The 13654-nt window shown below is 36.3% G+C and overlaps 1 protein-coding gene across 2 annotated transcripts; it reads right to left on the reverse strand.

Moving 5' to 3' along the window:
- Nucleotides 1-526: 526 nt before the first annotated feature.
- LOC117618913 lies at nt 527-6532 on the reverse strand. Of its 2 annotated transcripts, none has more exons than XM_034348682.1 (4): nt 6174-6532; nt 3209-3300; nt 2219-2877; nt 527-1471 (listed from the first exon to the last, which is right to left on the reverse strand). In XM_034348682.1, exons 3-4 carry the CDS (start codon nt 2824-2826, stop codon nt 775-777), a joined length of 1305 nt encoding a protein of 434 aa, XP_034204573.1. In that variant the 5' UTR covers nt 2827-2877; nt 3209-3300; nt 6174-6532; the 3' UTR covers nt 527-774. The 2 variants fall into 2 exon arrangements, with proteins under 2 accessions (XP_034204573.1, XP_034204572.1); XM_034348681.1 differs by having other exon boundaries at nt 6060-6532.
- Nucleotides 6533-13654: the final 7122 nt, after the last annotated feature.

A 13654-nucleotide genomic window follows, 5' to 3' on the forward strand; every position in this document is an offset into this window, starting at 1 on the left:
AGAGAAATTTCTTTTTTTTCCTTCTTTTCTTATTTGCTTATTCAAAACTGTCACAATATAGGACATGGTTCAGCAATAATACTTGCAAACATATGAGTTTTTCAAATCCTCCACAAACCAAAAGCCACCATGAAGTGGCAAGTGCTATAGCCCCAATTTGTAGTGGCAAGTGACAGCAACTCCAGAATTGCCTTGCCTTCATCTGGTTTTCAGCTTCAAAATATTGCTGCACATCCAACTACAATGTCATGGGCCAATTTAGATTCCGAGGCCTTTTTTTCTTTTCATATGTTTAGTTTTGTTTGTTGGCTTGGTCATAAAAACCATAATTTTGAGGTTTGGGAATATCTTTTCAGTGTTTCAAGAACTAAAAGGCAGACATGTTCACATGTTCACGTCCTTAGCCAAATTAGCTAGAGCATATGTGTTTCCTATTCTGTATCCGAGTTTGAATCCCCATTCCGCATAGTTTAAATTATATTATAGAGTATCGTTTGTATAAAAAATAAAAAATAAAAAGGCAGTCAAGTTCTAATCAACTTGCTAGTATTTATAAAATTAGAAAGTTTCTGACACCATGAGAAACTACTGTCTAAACGATGTATAATGACGTCACTTTGGCTTAATGCTATCATTAGAAAGTTTTGAGAGAGTTGTAAACAACAGTTTCCTGTACACAACCCCAGATGTTACAGCAATCAAGAAAAACATAGCTGTTTTGGGTGCATGGATGCTAATCACCTCCATTCTTTTTAACTCGAATTTTCTTAATTTTCATAAAGAATGGAAGGATGGTTTCCTGAACTTCCGGCGGAAGGGCCTACATGCCTCAATGCTGAGATCAACAGCAGCTGCAAGAGCCATGAAGATGGCCGCGTCCTCCACGCACGTAACATGCCTCATGGCTAGTTGTACCAATGGCTTGCTGCTCTTTCCTTCCCCTTGCACTCTACAGCTCATGACAAAACCACCTACTACTGGACCTAAACCTGCAAAGTCTCCACTGCTTTGTGGGCTTGGTATTGGACTGGCGGCCGCCGCCTCTGCTGCTGCTCGCATCTGTTTGTCTGTGTCTATGAAAAACTCCCCACCCTTTTCAGCATTGATGCGGATTTCAGACTGGAGGAGCTCCACTGCCTCCTGGCATTCAGAAAGAAGGCGAAATCGGCAGCAAACGGAGTCTCTAATGCCACGCTCACGCCATGCCTCAAGCTTTCCCCATGGCTGCCAACTGTCAGGCCTGCAAGGATCAGGACTAACAATCATCCAAGCTCCTGGGTTGGACCTTGCAACCCAATCACAACCTGTTGATGGAACAAATGGAGTTGTTATAAAGGCTGCTGCAACAGCCGAGCCAGAGAGATCATGTATGGTCACCTTCCATCCCTTTCTCTCTCTTCTCTCTGATTCGAGATCAGGATCGTTAGCAGAACCTGACCAGTAAGTGCTCAGTGGATCCGCATGGGGAACCCTGTCAATTCATTAAACTATCAAAATCTTCATCAACACAAGGTGAAATGTAAAAGAGAAAACAAACTTGTCCATAGCAGGAGAGAATGAATACACGGTTTTTGCATCGTACGCTATATACTGTATCCAACATATCTTGAATATTCGTTGATAAATTGAAATGTTTTGATTATTACTAAATTTATTATGCAGTTACATATACGCCTGGTTGATTCCTGACAAGGCAAATGTTAAAATTCAAATAGAAAAGAAAATGGCTATTAAACATCTAACAGGGAAACAAGACCAACAGGGGACACGGAAAATGACTTTAGGCCAAGCACAGTGAATGTTCAAAAAAGAAAACAACCATGACAATAATGTGACAATCTAATCAACCAAATGCTGATTCGCACCCGAAGTTGTTGTACCTAACAATGGAAATTTAAAATGATGATTGCCTCTTGAAACTAATCCAGTCAAAACTGTACAACTTGGGAAGCCTTATTCATCCAACAAGAATCTAGAACAAGAATAAATGTTTGACGAAAAATAAATTGTTCTTTGCAATCATTGTTATACTTGTCCTTTTGCTTTGCTTCTTTTAATATTCTTTTTTTTTTTTTTTTTCTTCTTCTCAGGGATGCAATCCATACATAGTTTTCATGCACCAATTTGAATGTCCAAAAGAAGATGAGACTAGACAGCAGCCTTTTCAAAAGCTTTAAACATTTAATGTAAGTTAGAGAGATAACATAAATCACATCACCTGTCTCGGATGAACTTGCAACTGAAAATAGGCTGCTTAATGGAGCCTTGAAGCTGCACAACCTGAGGACTCAGTTTTGTGACATCGTCAAACTGGAATACATATCTTGGATCAGGATCTAATCTCACTCTCAAATGAAGCTCGGCACTCAATTTCCCACCCTCCTGCTTGTTTTTTCCGATACCTATCCACCCACTAAAGAGAACCACTGGCTTTCCTTCCCCCCATTCAGGACCAACCTCCAGCTTATATGTCCCAATTTGCTGCCTTTTGACCCCTACACCACAGTGGGACCCCTTCTTCCCTGTGAAAAGAGCAATCTCCAGAAAGGCATGAGGACTGTAGAAACACCCAGGTTCCAGCAACGCTTTAATATCTGATTCTTCAAGGTAAAAACTTGAGGCAATGGTATGAGAATCAAGTGTAGCTTCAGAAGAGGATACTAAGGGGACTGACGCTGTCTGCATAGGGAATCCTCGAAGGCGAATTTCACACGAATATGGAGAAGAGAATGCATGAATCCCAGATTTTTCAGACTTCAACGCTGTTCCAGGAATCCTCAATCCCAGTGAGCTTATTGACAGCCTAATAAAAGCCTGAGGATCCATTCTGGTCACAAAAATTTCCCCATTATATCCAAAGCCATATTCTTGGACGGTCTGTGGCACCAGCAGAATAGTGACAATTTTTAGATCGCAAAATATTAAGTGATGAAATCTGATGGCATCATGTAACTAAAACTGAAAGGAAAGTAGAAAAAATCTTAACATCATGTAGTAAGTTAAAACACATACAAAAACCAATTTAGAAAAACCAATTTAAAATCAGACAAGTATATAATGAAAATTCAGTTAACTGCAGGGAAGGAATATGAAAGTTGTTATAGTGTTCGGTGTTAGAAAATACCAAAATGGTAAACATTAAAAGAAAGACAGGTTTTTGGCCAGACGAGAAACAGGTTACACCATTAGTCTATTTAAATATACTCACATAGACAGTTCCTTGTGGACTCAGAGGCCTTTGCAATACACGATTTTTGTTGAAACTTTAAATTCCTTGATGATTTGTGTCCGAGCAGCAGCCTGTCAATCCACATGCCAATAACTATTTTAATATTTGAAGAACAAACAAGTGAAAAGAAGTGCCATTATAAATATAACAAAAAATATCATATAACAGACGCATAGGCCTGTGACTTTTACCCTTTCTAACCAATTTCTCCACCGTAATAAACTGAGAACCGATATGGAGAGAACCAGAGGCAGATATGAAAATTCAGTGGAGAACCACAAGTGTTTAGCCAAAAACATTGAAAGTGAACCAAGAGGACAATAAACAACACTTCAAGAACAGGAAAGGAAGATCCAAAACCACTGCCATAGTTCTAATCCTAACAAAAGTGAATAAGCCTGCCTATTAAGGGAGCTACAGTGAGAAATACATCAAAGTTTCATACTGCACAGAGATGCGGTCAACATTTCATTACAAGCTCTAGAAGCAGATGAAAAAGAAATGAATTGAATTAATAAAAGGATTAAAAGAGGTTAAGAATGATGGTAGGTCATTCCAAAGATTTCAAACATTTTCTTCAATTTGCAAAAGTAATTACCGCACTAGTACATCTATGTGAGACTTTCAACCATTTCCCCCACTGCCTCAAAAATGAGTTATCATCCTTTCATCCTAAAACGAAGGGACAGTTGGATCATAAAGGAGTTGAAGCAGAAAGATGAGGGAAGCACAAAGGAATTATGTCTAATTTCTGACATCAATTCATTGATTGAGACCACCTTAGCGTACTACAACAACACATATCATCAGCACTGTTAGCATCTCAGTATATTTCGTAGGTATAGGTCAACCTCTGAATTCATCTGATTTTTGCATTCTGAAATATTAAAGCAAACCCCAACAATGCCCATTTTATCAAATGACCGTTTCATACTTGTCTCAAATCATATGATCCAACCTTAGAGGAATAAAATGGAAATAAGAGAGCTAGCAAAATTGTCTCTCTTTTATTCTTAGATCAACTACTGACTAAGAATCCATAGTAATTTCCAGCAAGAATAAGCTTTGATTCCATGCAAGGAAGAACCCAACTTAAAAGATATATAGCTTACACACCTGCAGAGCTCTATTTGCATCAGGTTAATATCAGTACCAAGGCCAAATCAAATTCCTGGATTTTTCCAGTAGCAATAGTGTTAGATTACCAGCTTCAAGCCAAAGCTGTCCCATAATAATGACAAGCTGATAGTCATCTGACAAATCACACAATACACCTTATCACTGTAATCATCAAACAGGGCAGCCAAAAATCAACTGACTTGATTTAGCTGTCTATTACATTCATGTTCCTTAATCAAGTGAACAACTTTCTAATCAATTATTCCATGGTTCCATACAGAAGGAAAAAAACATACAAGTGCCTTACGGGAATTCCCTATCTTTCATTTGAATTTATTTTCCATGGAAAATAGAAGTATTTTACTTCACACCCAAATAATCCGAGAAATTCGCTCAAAATAGTTGTTATACACATGAGTAGTTTTCTGCTAGAATTCCCATATGAAATAAGGAAGACACTAATAGAAGGTAGGATCGTACTTTCTTTTGTCTTTCTGCTTTCTTTTTTGGAATAAGCAGATTGAAGAAAATAATACACCTAAACTGCTAAAAGAAACTTGATCAAAACAAAAACTGCTAAAAGAAAGAAATCCAAGTGTAGGGCACTTTCACTGCTTCACTTCATTTACACAATAAATTATTGTGTGTATCTTATGCATCACGTAGCATGCCGACCAATGTATAAATCCACCCATATTGTAACGAGTGTACAATCATTAATGTCTAAGCCCAAAATGTTGAACCGAAACCATTATACTGTGTTAATGATTGTACACTGTTAGAATATGGGTGGATTCAATACACCAAGCAGGCATGCCATGTTGTGTATCCGATACACACAATAAGTTTTCCATTTATACAAAGAGCCATGTGATCTGAGAAAATTAATGAAATATAAGGTCCATTTGGCATTTATCCAACCTCGCCCAATAGGTGAAGCTAGGTTTCCATTTAAATGAATGAATATACGAGCCAAGTTAGCATCAGATAAATATCCATTGAGGGTAAAACATCTCATATCAATTGTTTGTAAGGGTTGTTCTTGGGACGCCATTAATTTGCCCTCTTTATCACCCGTGAGAAGACTTCGACACAATTTCCACTAATGTAACAGCTCTAAGTCAGATTACATCTTTGTAAAGCCAACTTAGCATTCCTTTACATGTATGTAAGTCAACCACACTCCATTATATACTGATTACTGAGAAACAGGAAAAGAACATAGGGTCGTACAAACACTAAGAAAGTAACAAATCCTTTCAGCCCAAAATTGATTTACCTAAGCTGATTGTTTTACTTATGGTCAATTTATGGAAGCTTGTAGTGAGTGTTGCTCTGATAGTTTCCCATAGACCAAAAAAATTTAGGCTTCTAAGGAATCAATTGCACTTGAAATTTACAACTAAACACACCAATAAATTTCAGAACCATCTCAAACTCTCATGTTGTTACCAAAACACTCAACAGCAAAATACATGCACCCAGCAGACCATTGAGCCAAAACAAGACAACCCAGTTCAAATTTCAACAAACTAAGCTCAACCCACAAAAATATTCCAACCAAGCACATAATTCAGCACAATGGAAGCCCCAGAAGATAAGAAACATTCAGATTTTGAAAGAAAAAAACAGAGTCTTTAGAGTCACATAAACAAAGACTGGAAGCATAGCGCAGAAACAAAAGAGAAAAACGGACAAAGAAATAGAGTACCTAACTTGCGGAGCTGAAACAAGAGCAGAAATTCAGTAGCAAAGCATTTGAAGAAAAGAAGTCCCAACAAAAGAACAACAACGACAACAGAGAGAAACACCAAAACTGGCTTACCCTATACCAGAAATCTCCTGCTCTTCCTTTAGGGAAAAGGAACGAAGCGAATGTGGGCTGCAATAAATATTATGAGTAAATGATTGATGCGAACTGAGCAAGAAGAGAGAGAGAAAGAGGAAGAGAGAGAGAGGGCTTCATTAGTTAACAGAAAGATATGGGTATTTATTGTTGTTGCTGCTGCTGCTCTTCCTGTTGTTGTTGTTTTGCTGAAGTCTTATTTTAACTGAGTCGTCTGCTGCTTTGGATATCACGTAGACTGTGCACGGATCACGAGGACACACAGCACACCACAACACCCTCCTCCCAGAATAACGAAACCAAAAAACTATCGTCATCTCCTTCTCACTCTGCATCACCATAATCAATTTACTTTCATTTTCAGTTTCTTTTGTTTGTTCACATTGAAATAAAATTGTATGTATGGTAATGTGTCGTCATATTTATGTTGTCAAATTGTGTATCTCGATAATAATAACTAATTTAAATTTCTTTTTTTAAGAAACTTTAACTTTATTAATCAGTAAGTATGAACGAGAACTTCTCACGTAAGAATTTTATGTATCCATTAAATGTGTTAGTGAGTTGCATATTTTTCGTATATGCGATCCAGTAGTCAACGGCGGCAAAAAAAATCATCATGCAGTTATTCTCTAGAAAAAATACAAAATAATCATCATGGACTATCATCCTGTAACACGGATTTTGTGAAATTATAGGCAGATGATTATTGTGCTATTATTATATCATGGTTTATTTATTAATCATTTAGGAAAGAAAAGTATGAGAAGATGAGATGAGAGAGATAGAGAGATAGAGAGGTGGTCGTGAATACAGCTGTAACCAACACATATTTGCTTAGCAGTTAGCTACTTCCAATCTGTCCCTATTCTAATTTTCTATGAGTTTCAATGGAAATCATTTGCCTCGTTAGCTCAACTCTTGACTTCATCTCTTTGTTTGTTTTTTTTCTGGTTTTTTTATTTTTTATTATTATTATTATTGTAAAAAATAATAATATAGATAGCTTAAGCTCATACTCTAATAAATAACTTATTTGTGAAGAATAGGTATCGTCCTTTTTTTAGGCTTTTGCTTCCTTCTACCTCGACATTGGCGGGCGGAATATTGCATTTTGTTCACAACTAGTCTTATGTTAGGGTTTTAGGTTAGTGTTAGTTGGATTAGTTTAGGGTTCTAGATTCATGTTCTCATGGTACTCCTATGTCGAGTTTGACATCCTCCTAATATAAGCCATTTGTTCTTTTATTTGAGAGGTGTTTACGTTCTTTTTTCTTTTTTTTTTTTTGTGAACGAAGTTTTATATAAAAGGTTTCGATGTCATTAATAGCGGAACTATTCATTATATATTTTATTTTATTTAGTCAAATTTTCAATATGAGACTTTATATTCTTCAACATAATTGGGAGTCTAGTCTTAATTAATATTCAATAAATTAGCCAAATTGTTAACTCATTTTTTCAACAATAGAAATGAATATATTATACTAAGCATTATTTTTTTAAATAGTTATTCCTTACATAATCATCACAAAGAACAACTTATCGTAACGAGTCATATGTTTTTCATATCTTAGTATGAATATAACATTTTTATTAATTGAGGGAAATATTATTCACTCTCTCCTTATGTAATTATACTGCATTCTCTAAGTGGGTTAAAATAGTATGTTAATAATTATGAAGAGCAATGATATTAGAAAATTGTAGCACCTGCCTGGTTCCATATAATTTATGAAAGTTGTATTTTTGTTTAATGTTTTAAGAAAGAATAAAGGAATATATAAGAATCAGTGTAGTGAATAATATAGAGAGGAAAAGACAAAACAGAATAAACTATAAAGAAATAGAATAGGGAAGAGAACAAAACGAATCTCTAAGAAAATAATTATACAAAATTTTGTGTTTGCCCAACTTCTTGTATATATCCTTAAATTAAATCTGAAGAATATGTCAGAAGTGTCAAGTTAATCACTGACTGGGATTTCGTAAAGATTACTTCAATCTTTCGAACCCCAAAACGACTCCAGAGACTCACAAAGAAGGTTATGGTAGATATGTAGTATAGATGCAAAGATTAAAGGGCAAAAAGTCACGGCTATATCCAAATTTTCGTCTAATTTCGGGATTGATGTGGATGACAATCTTGCCTATTTGTCATGATGAGATGAGCTACTTCTTCAATTTGTTAATCGAGTGAGGGAAGTCTGCTTATTCCGTTACGAAAATAGATAAAAATTTAAACATGTCTTTAAATTGCGATGGTATCAAACTGGAGAATCTCTCCTCCTTCATAAGCATAGCGAAACCCCTTTATGTGACCATAAAACTTCCAAAATATCATGCTCTTAATAATTGGAATAAAATCAAACATTTGAAAACGGACAATGGGAAGGAATTGTGTCACCAAAAGCAAGAGGAATCTTGGTTATTACGTGTGTAGAGTATGAGGACAAACACAAAATTTATGTTCTTTTGCTTTTGGCGGGGACTGTAAACACCGTGAAGCAAGCGTGAAGCAAGCGTGGGATGGGAAAAGCCCACTTTCTCGTCTTTGAAAAGAATAAACCCAAACCAATAGGCAAAGAAAAAACTAAAAACAAGTCTTTCTTTTCTTTTTCTTTTTTGTCAATAAAAAGAAAGAAGAGAGAGCTCACAAAAAGACCCAATACAAAAAGATGGTACTAAATCAAGTTCGCATTATCCAATATGGGGGAAAAGACATATATGTTTTTTGACAATGATTTTCTTTTTTACACCAAAAGAAATGCAACTGTTTTTAAAGGACAAAAATAAGGTGTTGAAAGAGTAGAATTAGAACAAAAGTTGCTACCAATACATGCTCTTGTTGGAAAAGAGTGGTACTAGAGGGAGAGTAAAATAAAAAATAAAACTAAAAACAATTGGGCTGAAGATAATTATAAAAGATATAAAATTGTGACATAAATTAGAGTATATATATACAAAGAGCTTCAGTTCAGGGACACCTTTGTAGGGGGTCCATCACACATTGTTTTTTAATAATCCAAACCATCTAGTTTTTTTAGATATTCCCTAAGATCATCTCTGCAAAAAATTACATGAATCCAAAATCATTTGGTAACTCAATTAGATAGTTGTTATTATATTCTTTTTTTTAAGTACCGTGTTCATCTATTTTATTGGTCTCAACTATGTGTCTTAATGATTTTCAATTTGCCTAATTTTTCGCAATGATGATCTATGAATGAAGACTTGAAATATAGACGGTTTGCATCATTAAAGTAAAAAATCAAAAATTATAGGTGACCCTAAAGGATATACCTCAAATTAAATTACTTGAGAATCACTCAATATATGATAGGACTCAATATGCATGCTTGCTACCTTCTCTTTTGTATCCCTTTTTTTATCTTCTCATTTTCATCCTTTAATATGGTTTAATGATGGTAACCATCCATTTTACCATTTAAAGATTATCTCTTTGAAAAATTTCAAATAAATCAACAAATGTTTACCCATTTAACTTTCAACATAAAAAGATTGAGAGTAACATAATGTGAGGACATAAAGAGTAGTTATGGGGCAGAGGAAAATCATAAACATAATAGGGGTGGGGATAGGGATGGCAAAAATCCCCGTAGGGGCGGGTCCCCGTCGGGTCCCCGACCCTAACGGGGGGAGATTACAGGTCTAAATGGGTATCGGGTACGGGGATCCCCGAACTTGAAAAATCCCCGACGGGTATGGGGAGGGGATGGTATTGGCGTCCCCATCCCCGAACCCGGCCCGAAAATATATATGTTTATATTTAAATAAATAAATAAATATATAATTATAATATTTATGTTTAACCCTAGGTTAACTTCCCTCTCCTAATTCTTCCTAATTTTCTATAGAATTTCATATTGATGTGATTTTAAATAGTTGAGTTAACTTTATAGTTAATTTGGATGTGTTGAATGGTAAATTAATATGAAACTTAATGTTAAAATGTATGATAAATATTTTTTTATGCAAAAAAATCGGGGATTCGGGACGGGTATGGGGGATAGTCCCCCGACGGGGACGGGGATGGGGATTCCCCGAAACCTAATAAACGGGAATGGGTTCGGGGATGGGGGCGGGGATGGAGAGCGGGGATGGGGATAGTATTGTCATACCCAGCCCCTACCCGATCCGTTGCCATCCCTAGGTGGGGAAGATAATTATGAGATATAAATTATAACATGGTGAGCCTAGCCAGTTGTGGGGATCACTCTCTTGCATGTGAGGAGAGTCGCGCGATTAGGGTTATGTTTTCTTCACACGTCGAGCAGCTGCCGTCATTTGTCGCTCTGACTCTAAGGTCTCGTGTGTTTTTCTTCCTCTCCCTACGTTGATTCTTGGTGGTTCTCCTTCGTGCGCTGACAGAGGGGATATCATCTAGTCTCGTATGGTTTCGTTGTGACTCTCTAGAGCAACAGCACCAAGGGTTTCGCCTGGTCTCAATGGTTTCATCTTCTTCTTCCTCCTTTGTGTCTCATCCTGATCATGCTTGCCTCATGGTGGTGTTGGTTCGCTTCTACAAATTGAGGATGAAGGCTAAGGTTCCTCGATTCTCTGGATGGATGTAGGGGTGGTTTTCTAAGTGGTTGTTTCCTTCTTGTTTGGGGAAGGCTTTTGATGCAAGTTGCTGGTGGTGCAAGCGTTGCATCCAAAGGTGTTTGGAATTTAGGGGTTGTGGTTTCGATCCTCCTTCTCTCAATGTTGGGCAAGGTTTTTGGGGGCTCGGGTTATCGGGTATCATCTTTCTACCCATTTCTACGGCCTTGTTTGATTATTATGCGATGAGCATTGCAAAGCTGAATGGTGTTGAATTCTTTAATGACCTTGAGTGATTCCTTATGCTCTTGTTTTCTTCTAGTGAGAGTATTGTTGATAAGGCGCAGGAGACCAGCTTTGAGGGGTCTCCCATATCTCCCTGAGGTGTCTATTGGAATATTTGTGGGCTTGGCATCTGATAAACGTTCCTCTAATGATGCCTTTCTTTGGAATTTTGTCATATTAAGAGGCCAATCTTGGTCATTCCTGCTTTGTTAGGGGTTTGGATTGAGAAATAAAGAGCGTTGTTTACCTCTCTGTATATTCTTCAATTCTCGGGCTACCCAAAGGACTATGGTTTTTTCATAAGAGCTTTTCTTTCATAGTTTCAGGATACGGTGGTGTACTTATTTAGGTTTTCTTCGTTGTGTTTTTCTGGTATGTTTGTAGTGTTTTTTTTTTTTTTTTTTTTTTTGTGTTGCCTCTTTGTAGATTCTCTCGCCTCTGTGTCGACTAAAGAACTATGCTTGGTCATAGGAGGTTTTTCTTTGTCTGGTTCGGGGCCGAGTTGGTGTGCTTTATTGAGGCTCTTCTCAGTTGTTGTCCATGTTGTCTTTCTTGGTAGTGTTCGTGTCTATGCCCGTGGAGTGCTATACAATTCTTGTGATGTACAAAGGACTATGAGTTCTCATAGCAAGTTTCTTTTGACGGTTGGGATGCATTGGAGTGCTTTTCTTATGGGGTCTTCTATGTTGGTTCTATTAATCTTTTCCCAGTTTGGTACTTTGTAGCGGTCGAAGACCTAAGTTAGACTCTCTTGTTAGTCAATGGCATATGTAGACTATCTTGTTGGTCCCATGTGGTTTTTCTAGCAATGTTTTAACGAGACTACTGTATTCATGCCAATATTTATATACCTTTTTTATTTATGAATAAAATCTTGATCATGTTTTCAAAATTGGATAGAAAAACAAGAAATTTAAGAAAGAAGTCACGTGACAATAATGAAAAATACATGTGAAAAGCATCTGATTGGCTATTGTCAACTTCTCAAAGTTCTTATTTTCTTTTTTCGAGTATAATTCTAGAACTTCATAAATTTTTCTTTTGTTTCCATTATCCACGTATCACTATAACCAACGCAATAAACATAGAGTTAGCAGCAAATTACTTCAAATCTTTTTGTGTCAACATCAAGCATTGGCACTATGAAATGATGCATCATTCTTTTCAACTAATTTAAGGGGAGTTTTATAGCAATCCTATGGTTTTGTTCTTGTTTTTGTTTTAGTATAAGCGATTGGGGAGGGAGATTTGAGTTTTTATCATAAACAGCCAAAATTTAACTCCTAATTCATATGTCAGTTTTTATAGAAGCTCTCAAATATAGCCAAAACCCCACTTAAATATACTCAAATGCCCTTAAAATTAAAAATCAAATAAATCTACATAAAAAGAGGAAAGAAAAAAAAAACATGCATCTATAGCTTGTATCGCTGGTCATCAAATACAAATCATTTTGGTCTTCCTTGAATTGATACAAAGAATGTCTCATCTGGAAGAAGGCACACCATTGTTCCATTGTTTCTTAGTTTCAACCCTAAGTTCAAAGTATAAAATGAAAAGAAAGCCTGTGGAAGAAGGCACATCATTTTTCTATCCATCACGAGAGACTATTACCTCGTGAATGCGGCGGTGTGAGGAGGTCTAACATGGTTTGCTTCTCATTTGGGGTCAATGGAACACCTCTAACACTAGCAAAAGCAGCAACCAGAAGCAATGATACTGCAAGTACAGTCTGCATATCAAACTTTGGGGAACAAAGTATTGTATCCCTAAAATCCTCTTCAAGTTTCTTATAAATCTCTTTGTCACTCTCCCATCATGAATCTCAACATGAATTAGTTTCTAAGCAAGATGGCAATATAAGCTTGTGAAGAAGATACATCGAATAAAAACTGATATGGTGTGAACAAATGGTCCTCATGGAGATGAACTACGTTTTTAGGCTATTTAAATTTTGAGGGCATTTTTGTCTATTTACTTGGGTTTTTGGCTATATTTGAAGGTTTTTATAAAAACTGACATTTATGAATTTAGGAGTTAAATTTTGGCATAAGGCCCCGTTTGGTTCATGGGAAAGGAGACTTGGAGATGGTAAAGCAATTGTTTTCCTATGTTTGGTAAATCCATGTATGGAAAATCGTTTCCTGGCCCATGAGAAAGTAGAGAAGAAAGTGAAGTTATCCTCCCAACTTGGGTTTTGTTTTCCCTTCTCATGGGAAAATTTGGGAAAATGAGCCAATATTAAATAAACACTTTTCATGACAATTTTGTCCCCATTAACAATTTAGAATTACAATAAATCATTAAATGCATTCTTTTTTTATTTGATTTAATATGGGTATAATTGAAAATTTATACAAACTTTGTTTTCCATTCCTACTCAAAACAAACATGGGAAAGGAAACAAAGTGATATCTCTTGTTACTTTCCTAGCATTACCAAACATGGGAAAGGAATCTTCCATTTCCCATCCTTTGAGAAATGACATGGGATATGTTTTCTCCTCAAATTCATTCCGTGAACCAAACGGGACCTAATGGCATAACCTCTAATTGTTGATGGCATTCCTTAAAATATTAATATAAACATAGAATTTGTCCCAACACAAAATG

The sequence above is a fragment of the Prunus dulcis genome, chromosome 2 (assembly GCF_902201215.1).
Source record: "Prunus dulcis chromosome 2, ALMONDv2, whole genome shotgun sequence".
In the NCBI taxonomy this organism is placed as follows: domain Eukaryota; kingdom Viridiplantae; phylum Streptophyta; class Magnoliopsida; order Rosales; family Rosaceae; genus Prunus; species Prunus dulcis.

Coding starts and splice junctions, on each gene's coding strand:
- LOC117618913 (XM_034348682.1), bottom strand. CDS start 2,826: ATGGATCCTCAGGCTTTTATTAGGCTGTCAATAAGCTCACTGGGATTG. Junction 1,472..2,218: donor TGCAAGTTCATCCGAGACAG/GTGATGTGATTT, acceptor ATGAATTGACAG/GGTTCCCCATGCGGATCCAC.